The sequence below is a fragment of the Anguilla anguilla genome, chromosome 7, assembly GCF_013347855.1.
Source record: "Anguilla anguilla isolate fAngAng1 chromosome 7, fAngAng1.pri, whole genome shotgun sequence".
Lineage (NCBI taxonomy): Eukaryota > Metazoa > Chordata > Actinopteri > Anguilliformes > Anguillidae > Anguilla > Anguilla anguilla.
In genome coordinates this window covers 41,388,940-41,402,766 of record NC_049207.1, presented here as the reverse complement: position 1 = coordinate 41,402,766, position 13,827 = coordinate 41,388,940, and the positions used below count along the sequence as shown (strand labels likewise).

The window sequence follows — 13,827 nt, the reverse complement described above, 5'->3', positions numbered from 1 at the left end:
GAATGTACAGAAATGTAGTAGGCTAAATGTGCATTTCAATGTATAAGGGGGTCCTCCAAAGTTAGCACCACAACAATGCTTCGCCTTGTAAGCGCCGAATGTTTAAAAACAATAAAGATCATTTGTATTCAGTAAGGAATATGATCGCCATCCGTATGCATAAACATTTTGTTCGAATACATGTTCGGTTGTGACGATATCAAGGTACTCACTTAACAAAGCGATAGACAGTTGCTTTACAACTTGTGCACCTCTTTGTACCACATTCTCTCCTATTGCCGATTAACTCTTTCACCAGACAAGCAAGGCAATGATTTGCAACTTGCAAGGATGTTAAACGGCATCTTTTTAAGACCCCCGACGAGCTCCTGTTGACGTTACAAGTACCCAATGAGGTGTAACCTCTGTGGGTGTCGATGGCTGTCATTGGCTGGTAGGAGGAGAGCGCTGCGCAAAACCAGAAAGACTGGGCAGTTGGCGTTCAGAAGTCTGCCAGATGAGATCATTGGGTCTGCTCGCGGGACAGGGAGATCATATAAAAGCATAAAGTAAGATAGATTTTAATGGACAAAACAAACATTACTGGACATTTGCGATTGGAAACAAACCCAAGCAACAAAATATGAATAAGTGTAATTGAGTTTTTGTTTTTTTCTTAGCTATGTAGGTACATTTGCGCTAAATAGTTACTTTATTTAATTAACTGTATATTTCATAGGGATGTATCGAATTGCTGTATTGCAGTGACGTATCTAAAACCAAAGCTCACAAAACAACAGTCGGCGATCAAACGGCTACATTAATCAAGGCGACAGAATGGTTTTCGGTTGATAAGACCAAAGGGGACACGTTTCTCGTCAGAGAAGCCTTACTTTTTCGCCTTTCTGTGGACTAAGATGGTGGGAAATGTCAATTCAAGTCTGAAGGAATAAAACACAAGTGCTCTTCTTATCTGAGATGATTGTCCTATTCGTTCTGCTCTGTTTCCTGGATGGGGTGGCCTCCCAAATACGCTATTCTGTTCCGGAGGAACAGGACCATGGGACCTTTGTGGGGAATATTGCCGAGGATTTGGGCTTGGACATAACAAAACTTTCGTCGCGCAGGTTCCAAACAGTGCCCAGCTCGAGGAGTCCATATTTGGAAGTGAATTTGGAGAACGGGGTGCTTTTTGTGAATGAACAAATCGACAGGGAGCTGATCTGCAAACAGAGTGCCACATGCCTTCTGCACTTGGAGGTGTTTTTAGAAAACCCGTTGGAGCTTTTCCGCGTTGAAATTGAAATTGTGGATATCAATGACAATCCACCAGGCTTTCCCGAGACTGACATTACCGTAGAAATTTCAGAAAGTGCCACCATCGGAACCCGCTTTCCGCTGGAGAGCGCCTTCGACCCAGACGTTGGCACCAATGCGCTGCGCACCTACGAGATCACCACAAACAGCTATTTTTACCTCGATGTGCAAACGCAAGGAGATGGAAACAAGTTCGCCGAACTGGTGCTCGAAAAGCCCCTTGACAGGGAGCAGCAGGCGGTGCACAGGTACGTACTGACAGCGGTAGATGGCGGTTTGCCTCAGAGGACTGGTACAGCGCTACTGGTAGTTAAGGTGCTCGACTCCAACGATAACGTCCCAGTATTTGACCAGTCAGTATATACCGTGAGTATGCCTGAAAATTCCCCTGTGGGCACACTGGTCATTCAGCTAAACGCCACGGATATGGACGAGGGTCAGAACGGCGAAATTTTGTATTCATTCAGTAATCACATCGCTCCCAGAATAAAGGAGCTGTTTAATATTGACGCACGGACCGGCAGACTTGAAGTGAGCGGGGAGGTGGACTATGAGGAGAGCAGCATGTACCAAATCTATGTGCAAGCAAAAGACCTCGGACCCAACGCAGTCCCCGCTCATTGTAAAGTTCTGCTCAAAGTAATAGATGTGAATGACAATGCTCCCGAGATCAGCTTCAGCACCGTGACTGAGTCTGTAAGCGAAAAGGCTGCCCCCGGCACTGTGATCGCATTGCTCAGTGTAACCGACAAAGACTCTGGGGAAAACGGACAGATTCACTGCGAAATCCTCGGAGACGTACCTTTCAAGCTAAAATCGTCATTTAGGAATTATTACACAATTGTTACCGATGGACCTTTGGACAGAGAGAACGCCGATTCGTACACAATCACGGTTGTTGCTAGAGATAAAGGCATTCCTTCTCTCGCTTCAAGTAAGTCAATTAAAGTACAAGTGTCGGATGAAAATGACAATGCACCAACGTTTACTCAACCTATTTATGATGTATATGTGACTGAAAACAATGTACCGGGTGCTTATATTTACGCAGTGAGCGCTTTAGATCCAGACATCGGACAAAACGCTTACATTTCTTACTCCATAATGGAGTGCGCAATTCAGGGGATGTCTGTTTCTACCTATGTTTCAATCAACTCCGAAAATGGCTATCTTTATGCCCTGAGATCATTTGATTATGAACAATTAAAAGATTTTAGCTTTATGGTTCAAGCGAAGGATTCTGGGGACCCAGAATTATGGTCAAATGCCACAGTCAACGTAATTATAGTGGACCAAAACGACAACCCCCCATCAGTCATTGCCCCTCTTGGCAAAAATGGCACAGCAAAGCAACCCTTGCCAAGATCCGCAGAACCTGGATATTTGGTGACCCGCATTGTTGCCATGGATCCGGACGACGGCGAGAACGCCCGTCTGTCTTACAGTATACAAAAAGGAAACGAAAATGGGATGTTCCGCATGGACTGGAGGACTGGCGAATTAAGAACTGCTCGGAGAGTATCAACCAAAAGAGACCCTCACCAACTTTACGACTTGTTGATTGAGGTGAGGGATCACGGACAGCCTCCCCTCTCCTCTACGGCTAGCGTTATCGTGATGCTGGTCGACAGCATTGTCGAGGGTCACAGTGGTGACCGGGGTTCGTCTAAAGCAAAAGAAAACTCGCTCGATTTGACTCTCATTCTCATCATTGCTCTGGGCTCGGTATCGTTCATCTTTCTCCTGGCGATGATCGTCCTGGCCATTAGATGTCAAAAGGACAAAAAGCTGAACATTTACACATGCCTGGCCAGCGACTGTTGCTTGTGCTGCAGCTCGTGCTGTAGCAGGCAGGCGCGAGCCCGAAAGAAAAAGCTTAGCAAGTCAGATATAATGCTGGTGCAGAGCGCTAATGTCACCAGTTCCGCACAGGTCCCGGTTGAGGAATCAGGGAGCTTCGGTTCCCACCATCAAAACCAGAACTATTGCTACCAGGTATGTCTTACCCCGGAATCGGCAAAAACTGATCTCATGTTCCTAAAGCCGTGTAGTCCCGCTAGGAGCACAGACACTGACCACAATCCCTGTGGAGCCATAGTGACAGGTTATACAGACCAGCAGCCTGACATCATATCTAACGGCAGCATTTTATCAAACGAGGTAAGAATCTTGATATACCTCTACATGGCATGCGCTGAATTATCACAATTATGCGTAAATGATACTGTAATTAGATTCACAAGAAAGTATGTGTATAGCCATTCTTTTTTCTTCAAAAAAAAAAAAAAAAATTAACACCCAGACTACAAATTTGGTTTGCATTTCTAAGTATTTCAATATTGACACCCTTGCCACTGTAGACATTGAAGGCACGGTGCTATTGCCTTATTTTGACCATACAGCATAATGCAACACTGTTTTGAGATTAGGATCAAATTACGCAAACAATGCAATGTAGCCAAAATGATGATGATGGTGATGATGATTATTATTATTGTTATTATTATTATTATGATTATTATTATTATTATTATTATTATTAATAAATAATAACATCATTGTTTTTGCATATTTGACATAAACATGTCAATGAAGTCTGCTGTATGCGCAAGAAAACTCGTCGTCCTATGAATGCGGATTAAGAATGTTTAGCACAGTCTTTCAGACTACCGCCAGTACAGAGATTGGCCTTTAGCTGAAGTATTTGACGGAATCAGTTCAGCACATAATCGCATTTAACCCGTGCTTTTTCGCTGGTTCCCGGTGGGGAGATAAATGAAGCCACACCAATTATACGAGAAAATACAAATTGTATAGACTTTACAGTTTTCTGAGCGTTGGGATGCATTTGTCTTCATCTTTTCCAGAGGAAAAGTAATTGTGTTCGTAGCTTTGTTAGCAGTTTCATTCGCAGTGTTTTTACACTGAATAGATCTAGTTTCATTTGCATGTTGAAAAGGATGTGTTTCTTTTAGACAAAACACCAGCGAGCGGAACTCAGTTACCTCGTTGACAGACCTCGGCGTGTTAACAGGTAAGGTTGTCTGACTTGAGTTTTACCCAGTAACCGACTAAACAGTATTAATCCTTTAAAGCGAAACAATTCAATTCAAACCGTGACATCAGAACATCCAGCGCCACCCCCCCCCCCCCCCCCCATAAATAAATAAATAAATAACACACACGCATATATACATATATGCGTATATATATATATATATATGCATGTGTGTTATTTATTTATTTATTTATTTATTTATTTATTTATTTATTTATTTATTTATTTATTCTGGTGAATAGCCAGTTTCAATTAGCTAAACCCCGCCATTTTTCAGTTCTGCTTTCCAGGAAGCAGATATTGTGAGTTCCAAAGACAGTGGACACGGTGACAGTGAACAAGGAGACAGCGACCATGACGCCACCAATCGAGGTCATTCGTCTGGTGAGTGCTTATCTGTTTATCGATTGATACGGTGTGGTTCTCACGTTGAAGGGACTCCATTTGGTTCTCCATACAGATCCAAAGTCTCGTTTTTCCGCGATTGCTTTTTGTTGCCGGGTTTATTGGAGACATGTTTGCGGAGGAAACTTGAACCTCGGATTACATTGCACGTTGCGGTCAGGGGGCAGTATATTCCGGAATTTCTTGCCGTTCACCGGAGTGTGGTGCTGAAAGGACAGCAATTTGCAAGGCCTTGCGTGCGAAAAGCTTTATGGAATGTGAGTTTAACTATCTCTATCTCTCTGTCTCCCTCTCTCTCTCTCTCTCTCTCTCTCTTATATATATATATATATAACTTCAAAATACCAAGCAAAGTATTAGTGACGTGATCTTCCCACAAACTGGACGATAACTATTCCAAGGTCAAAGAGTTAAAGATGCAGTTTTATTGTCTGAGACTCTTTGTCACTATTTAAATTGGGAACACTTACCAAACAAAAGCACCACTGAATGGCACTGCTAATTGAATTCCAGTGTTTATAAATGTGCAGTCTTAATGAGGCCTTCCTGGATGGACATTAGCCATTCACTACTTGAGGAATGGAACTGAATTAAGAACAAAACTGACTTGCCATTGACGGTGTGGGAACTAGGAGAAGATGTGTTGCGCTTGAGACAAACAGGCAATTCATAAACTATGTGCCATCCCCCAAACCTGCCACCCCCTTCCCGCCCACGTTCCTCTCGTGTATCATTCCACGAAAGTGATGATATGCCGGGTTTTACCCAGAAAGTTCATTTATTCACACACACACACACACACACACACACACACACACACACACACACACTTTGCCCCGCCCCTGCCCCCGCCCCCACCCCCCTCTCTCTCACTCTCTTTCTCTCTCTCTCTCTACAAACTAACACAAGATTTTCTCAATTTTATGGCTGTTGACATAGGAACCAATAACACTGCAATAATTTCATATCACAGGCATGGATGTATTGTAAATTAGTGTTACATATTAAAATGAAAATTGATTGAATGATAATCAGCTAGCATCAACCATGTTGCAATAATGGAGCAAAACTTTTAGTAGGTTTCGAGTAGGTTTTTACGGTCTGCACAATTGAGATTTATTGACTTTGGGAGCACAACTGACCTCCCAATCACTTCTATCTAGATATACATTCATGTTTATATATTTATGTATATGCATTTGCCAGCTGTTACTGCACTTCCCATGTAAATAACTGCATAATGGGAGGAATTTGTAATGGGTGCTTAAATGTTAAATTGCTATATAACCCAAATAGTTTAAACCACATTAAGCTGTATTACTGTTAATGTTAAAACAGTTTACATTATATTATTGGTATTGAAATGATTTAAAAAAAATTATTACTGTGCAATGACTTTTGCAAATACCATTTGGTTAGCATAGTACAAAATAATTGATGTTTAATATAACAGTGATTGATTGCTTACAAAGCAGAGATAATATATGTTTATGTCTGTGTCTATCTTTTATATGGTAGAGCATTTTCTTACCAAGTATATTTCTACTTTTGTTGAAGGTTAATTATGGAATCTAAATCTGACAGTTAAGGTGTCGTATGGACAATCTTTAAAAAACACACCTTTTTAAGTGGGTTACACAGGTTTTGTTTTTGTTATTTATGTGATCACAATGCATTGTTATGTGCTAGTGCCAAATGGCTGCTGAAAGCTAATTAGAGTCTCTTTCCCGTTAGGAGGTTATAATTTGTGTAGAAAATGAAAATCCATCTGTTATTTAGATTACACATCCATCTGAGATTTCATTACACTTATATCCATTTTTTTAATTTCTTTTTTGATAGGTCATTTTGTGGTTTAACGCGCGAAGCAATGGCATTTCGAAGAATGCAATCGTGTCTGTGAACGGGCTCGCTGTGTAGACGGCGAAGCGGCAGGCAAGGCGCTATAGCTCTGTGAGGAGCGCCTGTGGTCTCTGCTGGCTGTTTCTGAATTTCATCTGCAGTTCACGTTAGCACTTGGCACAGCTGACTGATCAGTAATTTGTTTTCAGACCTCTGCATGCCAATTATCAAATGAAGGTTATTATCAAGGTTTGGACCTGCGATGCTTGAATTTTTATTTTTATTTTTTTTCTTTGAATTTTAAAATAACGAAACCGTTTTCAAGGGGGATTAGTTTTTTTTTTTTTTTTTACATCTACACCCCCGCTTTCTCCATCCTCCCGCTTCGCTCCAATAAGCTGCCAGACCTGTTGATACTGCTCTGAAATAGCTGTGAAGGGCAGAACTCAACCTGAAGTTTTGCAGTGTAGAAAAAGGCCAGTTAACACTGTTGCCCATCAAATGTCGTCAGGCTCTCCTTTCACATTTCATTACGTTGTGGTTTGCTGGACGCAGAGAGTGAGGGAGCACTTAGAGCACATTTTCCCACTGAGCATTGTAAAGAGAATAACTTATATAACTTAAGTTATATAAATAGACTTTTTTCCTTTTTTTTCATTGGCATTTTTATTTTTATCCGGAGAAAGTTGCATATCTTACTGTTTTTTACAACATTTTTTTTATATAATCCAATTATAGTGGGAGTGTCCAATATTATCCATAAAGAGCCAAATGTGGGCACAGGTTTTTGTTTTAGCCCAGTAGCAAGACACCTGATTCAACTACTGTAATTAACAAACTGTAGTCTTCAATGAAGTCCTTGATAAGTAGAATCAGGTGTCTAAGATTGGACACCCCTGATTCATACAGTAGGATATTTGCAGAAGCAATTTGGCTTAACTAACTTGCTCAAGGGTGGCACTGTGGCACAGTGGGTAGCACTGTTGCCTCACAGCAAGGAGGTTGTGGGTTTGAATCTTGGCTGGGCCTTTCTATGTGGAGTTTGCATGTTCTCTGCGATAGATTGGTGGCCTGTCCAGGGTGTAATCATGCCTCTTGCCCAATACACACTGAGATAGGCTCTGGTACCCCCCGCAACCCTGCTCAGGATAAGCGGATATAGATAATGGATGGTTGGATAACTTGTTCAAGGGCAAAATGGCAGTGCCCCTCCTGGAACCTCAACCCACAAGCTCTAAGTTAAAAGTTTAGTTAAAAATACCATTACACTGCTTCCCAATGACAAGGTAAAATAACTAGAGGCAGGGTTTTTCACCTTAACTCATGTAATGGTCAAATACCTGTAATATTCACTTGTAATAATTTGCCTAACCGCAGTGTCCTGTTAACTGGAATAAGACATTATAACCATTCACATAGGGAGAACTGTAGTAGGTACACTTTTCTTAGGCATTCACCCTTAAGATGGCTATTTCACACTGTACAGGGGACAGTACTACAAGACAGCTAGTGCTCACTGGAGGAGATGCATCTCTGAGCAGAGTTGAATAGCCTGTCGGGGATATGGTGTGTTGTTGAGAGGAATACATGCAACAGTAACCATGGGGAACCCTGGCCAACTGTTGTGGAATTCCAGTCATGGTCAGCCACTGACAGACCCCAAAGTTTTGTCTCATAGATTCACCTATTGAGAAGATGAAAGTTTACACTGATCCCACTTTGAGACAACGTGAGCTAACCTATTGTTTTGCAGGTCACTGATCTTACTAGCCGGTGAGCAAGCACACCAGTGATAACCATAAAAACATCAACAACAAGAGCAACAGCAACTACAACAAGAATGTTGATAATAATAATAATAATAATAATAATGGTGTTACGTACCAATCACATCTACTGCCTATGTGTGTCACATGATGGGGTTATGCCTGAGTCTTCAGGACTGAATTGAAATAAGCATTGGTCCATAGCATTTATTTATTTGGTTTCTTTTTTGGGGAGTTTTTACTCTTCAGTACACCATCTGTATTCAGTGAAAAGCAGTCCTTAAATTTGACTTACTAATAAGTGCAACTTTTGCTTTTTTCAGTGCAAGCAAATTTTTGTTACTATTTTTGGAGATTGCTGAACTTGGCAAGCCATGTTTCTGAATTAACAATTGTATTTAACTGTGAGAAAAGGACCAAGGACCATGAACAAAAATGACACAATGGCATTTCACTGCAGGATAAATTAATTTTTATATGATGGACATACATGGTAAAAAGAAACCAGAGTTGTATAACTCTGATGTGTCTCTGGGATTAGTATTATTGTTATTATTATTTTCTTTTTTACTTCATGTTAAACTAGAGAGATTCTTCTCCAAAGTTCCACTTGATCTATCTGTAATAGCAAGACCCACTTGGTATCTTTATGGTACGTAGCGAGGTGTGACCTTTCATTCTTTTGATCAGAAAATCTTCCTCAGACGAATGATGCAAGGTTTATCAGCAGGACAGATTCGTCCAGCAATTCCTTTTGATCTTTAGCTGAAGAGCAAGGAATTAGTGATTGGAGATTGTCAAGTTACTCATCAAGTTGATGTCAAGTTACTCTTTGTGCTTCTTCATGTGCGCTTTGATCAGGGAATTTTGGTGTCGAATCACCTTCGAAGCTGGTGTGTGCGCGTGTGTGTGTGTATGTGTGTGTGTATTTTTTATTTATTTATTTCGACGTTTTTTTTTTTTTTTTTGAAAATAAATGATGTTTACAAAAATCGTTAAATGAAATATACTGGAATAAGAAAACAAATACATTGTTAACTGGAGTACATGTTCTTGTTATGTAAATTACACATTGTCACGAAACAGGGATAAGACTAATGTCTAAACATTATAGAATGAAGGGGAAAGGTGGCCACTGCGTGAATAAAACCAAGCAGCCATGTTTACAAAAATTGCTAACAGCTCTACTTTTTTGTAAAAGTATATTTTAGGAAGTGTGACCGGTATCCTCATGGGTTTTCTTTTCCTTCTCCTGTACTCTTGTCGTTCTAGGCGCTGATCTTTTTTCAAATTGCACGGAAGAGTGCAAAGCCCTAGGGCACTCCGACAGATGTTGGATGCCCTCATTTGTGCCATCAGACGGTCGTCAGGCTGCAGATTACCGTAGCAATCTGCATGTCCCAGGGATGGACTCTGTGCCCGACACTGAGGTATTTGAAACTCCAGAGCAAACTGGGGACAGATCATTCTCCACCTTTGGCAAGGAGAAGTCACATCACGGCACCCTAGAGAGGAAAGAGTTTGATGCACTTCTGCCTAGCACACGTGCGCCTTACAAACCACCCTATTTGTGTGAGTATTTTTTAGCTGCTAACTTTGATCCGATCCCGACGAGACTAAAATCCAAAGATGGCTGGAAGTGCCATTAAATTCTTTTCGCTGTAATCCATCTTTTCATCTTCTTTCTGATACTAATACTGTCTTTATTCTTTTTTTTCTAAAAATGCCTCCATTATTTTATGTCTTTAAATTTCCATTGCCTATGAATTTCCTCCTTCCCAGTTTTGTGCATTTGATGAAGGCAACTGATTTAAATTGGCTGTAGCATGTGTGATCAAACTAGATGAGAATGGTTTAAGCAAAAATGTCTGTTGTGACTTTTCATTGACATGAAATGCTTCATCACCTCTTACAATTCCACCAAACTCAATGTTATTTTAGAAAACAATATCTATTTGCTATACATAATTTGCTAGCCTTGCCCATGGTGACTTACAGATAGCTTACATTTACAAAATATTGATACCACAGTGCATTTAGCATTCCTGCTGAAAGTCCATCTTATCTGTGCCATTTAAAAAGAGCAGCAAGGGGTTTTACATGAAGTGATTGTCAAATTTAATGTGGCTTAATTTAATCTCTAGTGCAATATGTCCACTGTTTCGTTTAATGTCAGTACTCTGTGTCAGTAGTACTCACTGATTCTTTGGAGAACCAAAGGCTTTTTTTTTTTTTTTTTTAATGACCAGAGCTCAAAAATATGTAAAACAGTTTTTTTAAAAACACAAGCCAGAAATGCAGACATTGAGACTTCACAAAGTTGTTGGGCATTTACATCTAAATTATTTGGACCCTTTATAAAAAAAAAATTGGCAGAAGCTTTACTAGCATACTGCTTAAACTTAGTTGCAAAAAGATCACCCCCTGTTAATCCACACAGCTGATCTTAAATAGGCCCACAATCAGACACACCAGGAAACATTCCAATCAATCAGTAACCTGCAAGACACTGTGCACAATGAATCCAACAGTCAGTTCATGAAAATGGTGACTAAAGCTTATTATACATACATTTTTAAATGAGAATATCTAGAGAAAACAAAAAACACATGTTCTGTGTTGAAGGCTACTTCTTCACACTCTGAACAGATTTTAAACAAATAATAATACATTTAAACAAGTATAGTACTCTGGTCACGACACCCATAGTTAACATTTGGCCTGGTTTCAGTTGAACTGATAATAAGAGCATAAACATTTAAATAATATGGGCAGTTTCTGTTCTCACTGCCATGGTGCAGACAAACAATGACCGCTACCAATAAAAATAAAATGTGCGTTATATGCCTCATGCGTATAACATTATCGTTGTAGGTAATTTTAGTAGCAGTTAAATATAAGCCAAATAATAATGTGCCATTATCCATGACTTTCATGCAAAACTGCACTCGCTCATTATGCACCCAAAAAATTTCAATCTGAAGGTTACTTTGACTACTAAGGAGTATTAACCTAACTCTGGCCCATTGAGTTTGCCCATTTGTTGACTCAGTTAACTCAGACGTCAAAGGCACAGCACACTTTAGGATACATTAAACTTGTTGCATTGGTCTGTTTAATTGGAATTCAGGCAGGTCAAAATATTCTCGACAAAACTTGAAACCCATCTCCCTCACACTTCGATCTCTATTCAACCTGCCTATATTGATTACTGATGTCAGTACTGCAAGGCATACAATACCCATAGATTTTATATTCATGTGGACATTGTGATGCTGAAATCCAAACTGGGTGTGGGTGGATTGGAGTGGGTTATGAAGAATGTAAAAATGCAGATAGTCATATCTGGCAATCAAGAATTAGGATTGGACTCCATTTGTTTGTAGTTGTCTGCAGCCAAGTTAAATGATTGCCCGTTGTTGCTGGCCTTAATGAATAAAGCATGCACTTTCTGTGTTAATTTCCCAAAGGTAAACATTACCCTGCATGCTATTTGACTAATATAACAGTGTGCCTTCATTTGTACAGTTTTAACTTAATGGAGCTTAGACAGCGACTTACTGAAGCATCCTTTCCCAAAACACAAATATACCCATTTGGATAATGGATCTGTAATTCCACAGAAACTAACTGTTCAGTTGTCAGACGAAGTTCATTTCAAACATTGCATTTTTTTTTGTTTCTGCTTACAGCACGGAAAAGGATTTGCTAGTTCCTTTCGTGTGGACATACCTGAGACAGCATGAATTTGCACAATAGTCGACCAACAAACAAAGGCATCAGTTTCAGCATCATTACCTTAGCCATCCAATCCCACTGTACCTTACCTTTGGATTTTTCTTCCTTGGGGGGGGACAGAGAAAAAAAAAGATGGCTGCCGCAAAAGGACCTAACCGATCTCAGCAGGTCTGAGAAATGAGTTGAGATGGAACTGTAACGGAAGACGAAATTTTAAAAAAGACAAAAAAAAAGAAACTTTTGAGGTGGGCCTCACCTCTCTGATCTGTGTGTGCCTGTTTACAGCACTATGTAGGTCCTCTAATGTCACTGAGCCCTTTAGTTGTTTATATTCACACCGAGAAGCCAATTGTACAGGAAGTATTTGTGCATTATAAATGCAATATCACTGTTTTAGACTTGACTGTTTTATATTCTGTTTGTGTGGTCAGGTGTTTCCCAAAATCTATTCCAACTTTATAAGGAAGATTGTGGTCATTGTTTTATTTCATTTATTTTATTTTATTTTATTTTATTCAAAAAAGAAAACAACAAAAAAAGCTTCTTTTTTTCCACACTTTGGGTCAGGACAGCATTGGCCCACAAAGTAATTAGAGACAAATCTAATTCTGTAGTTTATATCATGTGTGCAAAGTGTTTACTGTACTATTTTAAAGCTTCTTAATAAATATGAATCTATCTATATAAATCTATCTATATATACATATACTTTTCTGAAAGTGTGGTATCCATTGGTCAGTTTCTTATCCACCATAGAATTTCATAAACTGACGTTAAGTGCTGCGGATGGCTTGTGACATTACAGTGGGTTTTTAAATGGAAGGCCTTATTTTCACTCCCACCGAGTTTATTATTTTTATTTTTTAATTTTATTTATTTTAGTTTATTTTTCACTTTTTGGATATTGACATTCATGTCTATAAATAAAAGAAAGTAATTTAGATTTGAATCCATGGTAATTCTGTGTTATTGTAACCAAAAATGGTCAATTTAAAAAAGAAGCTAAATATCAAAGGTATACATACATAAAACACACACAAGCGTAAATACCAGGAGTTGGTTAATAAACAGGAAAATGCAAAAAGTTTTGGCTCGTGTTTTTTATGTTTTATTTTTATTTATTTATTTTTTTCCATAGGCAAGTGTTCATGTACTGGGCGGTTTTCTCAAGCACATCATTCTAACAGATCCTGTGCATGCATGTGTTTACCGATCACCTTTTCAGAGAAGAGTGAGGCTATTTATTTTTCTTTTTTTTTCTTTTTACATTCGACATCCCTCATAAATAATTGTTTAATTTGGTGCCCCCGTCTTTGAAGTTAACCAGGTACCGATGTGAAGTACAAGGCAGGATTCCACTGACTTGACTTTGCTCTATGACTATTATAGGCAGCAGGCAGTACATTGTAAGTGCACTTTGTGGTGTGACACAATTGTATGATTTTAATTGACAATACAGGGTATAAATAAACAAACAAATACATACAAATAAATTATTAATAATAATAATAATAATAATAATAATAATAATAATAACAATTTATGGGATCTTGACTCACTAAAGTAATCTTATATATGAAAGAAACAGGGCACAATTATCTCTGGTAGAATTATTGGCCAAACAGCTTGCTTGGTGTCTCCAGGTCTTTGCTGAAGGAATATATGTTAATTTTGGTGACTATATATTTTTGAAGGTAAACATCAAAGAATAATGAATTAGTT

The 13,827-nt window shown here is 39.2% G+C and overlaps 1 protein-coding gene across 3 annotated transcripts; it reads left to right on the top strand.

Moving 5' to 3' along the window:
* Positions 1-468: 468 nt before the first annotated feature.
* Positions 469-13,189, top strand: pcdh10b (protocadherin 10b). 3 transcript variants are annotated; one of them, XM_035426551.1, is made up of 5 exons: positions 469-3,291; positions 4,272-4,330; positions 4,632-4,738; positions 9,640-9,939; positions 12,060-13,189. In XM_035426551.1, exons 1-5 carry the CDS (start codon positions 958-960, stop codon positions 12,077-12,079), a joined length of 2,820 nt encoding a protein of 939 aa, XP_035282442.1. In that variant the 5' UTR covers positions 469-957; the 3' UTR covers positions 12,080-13,189. The 3 variants fall into 3 exon arrangements, with proteins under 3 accessions (XP_035282442.1, XP_035282441.1, XP_035282440.1); XM_035426550.1 differs by having other exon boundaries at positions 469-3,456; positions 9,640-9,797; XM_035426549.1 differs by having other exon boundaries at positions 469-3,456.
* Positions 13,190-13,827: the final 638 nt, after the last annotated feature.

Coding starts and splice junctions, on each gene's coding strand:
- pcdh10b (XM_035426549.1), top strand. CDS start 958: ATGATTGTCCTATTCGTTCTGCTCTGTTTCCTGGATGGGGTGGCCTCC. Junction 4,739..9,639: donor CAATCGAGGTCATTCGTCTG/GTGAGTGCTTAT, acceptor TTGTCGTTCTAG/GCGCTGATCTTTTTTCAAAT. Junction 9,940..12,059: donor TTACAAACCACCCTATTTGT/GTGAGTATTTTT, acceptor TTCTGCTTACAG/CACGGAAAAGGATTTGCTAG.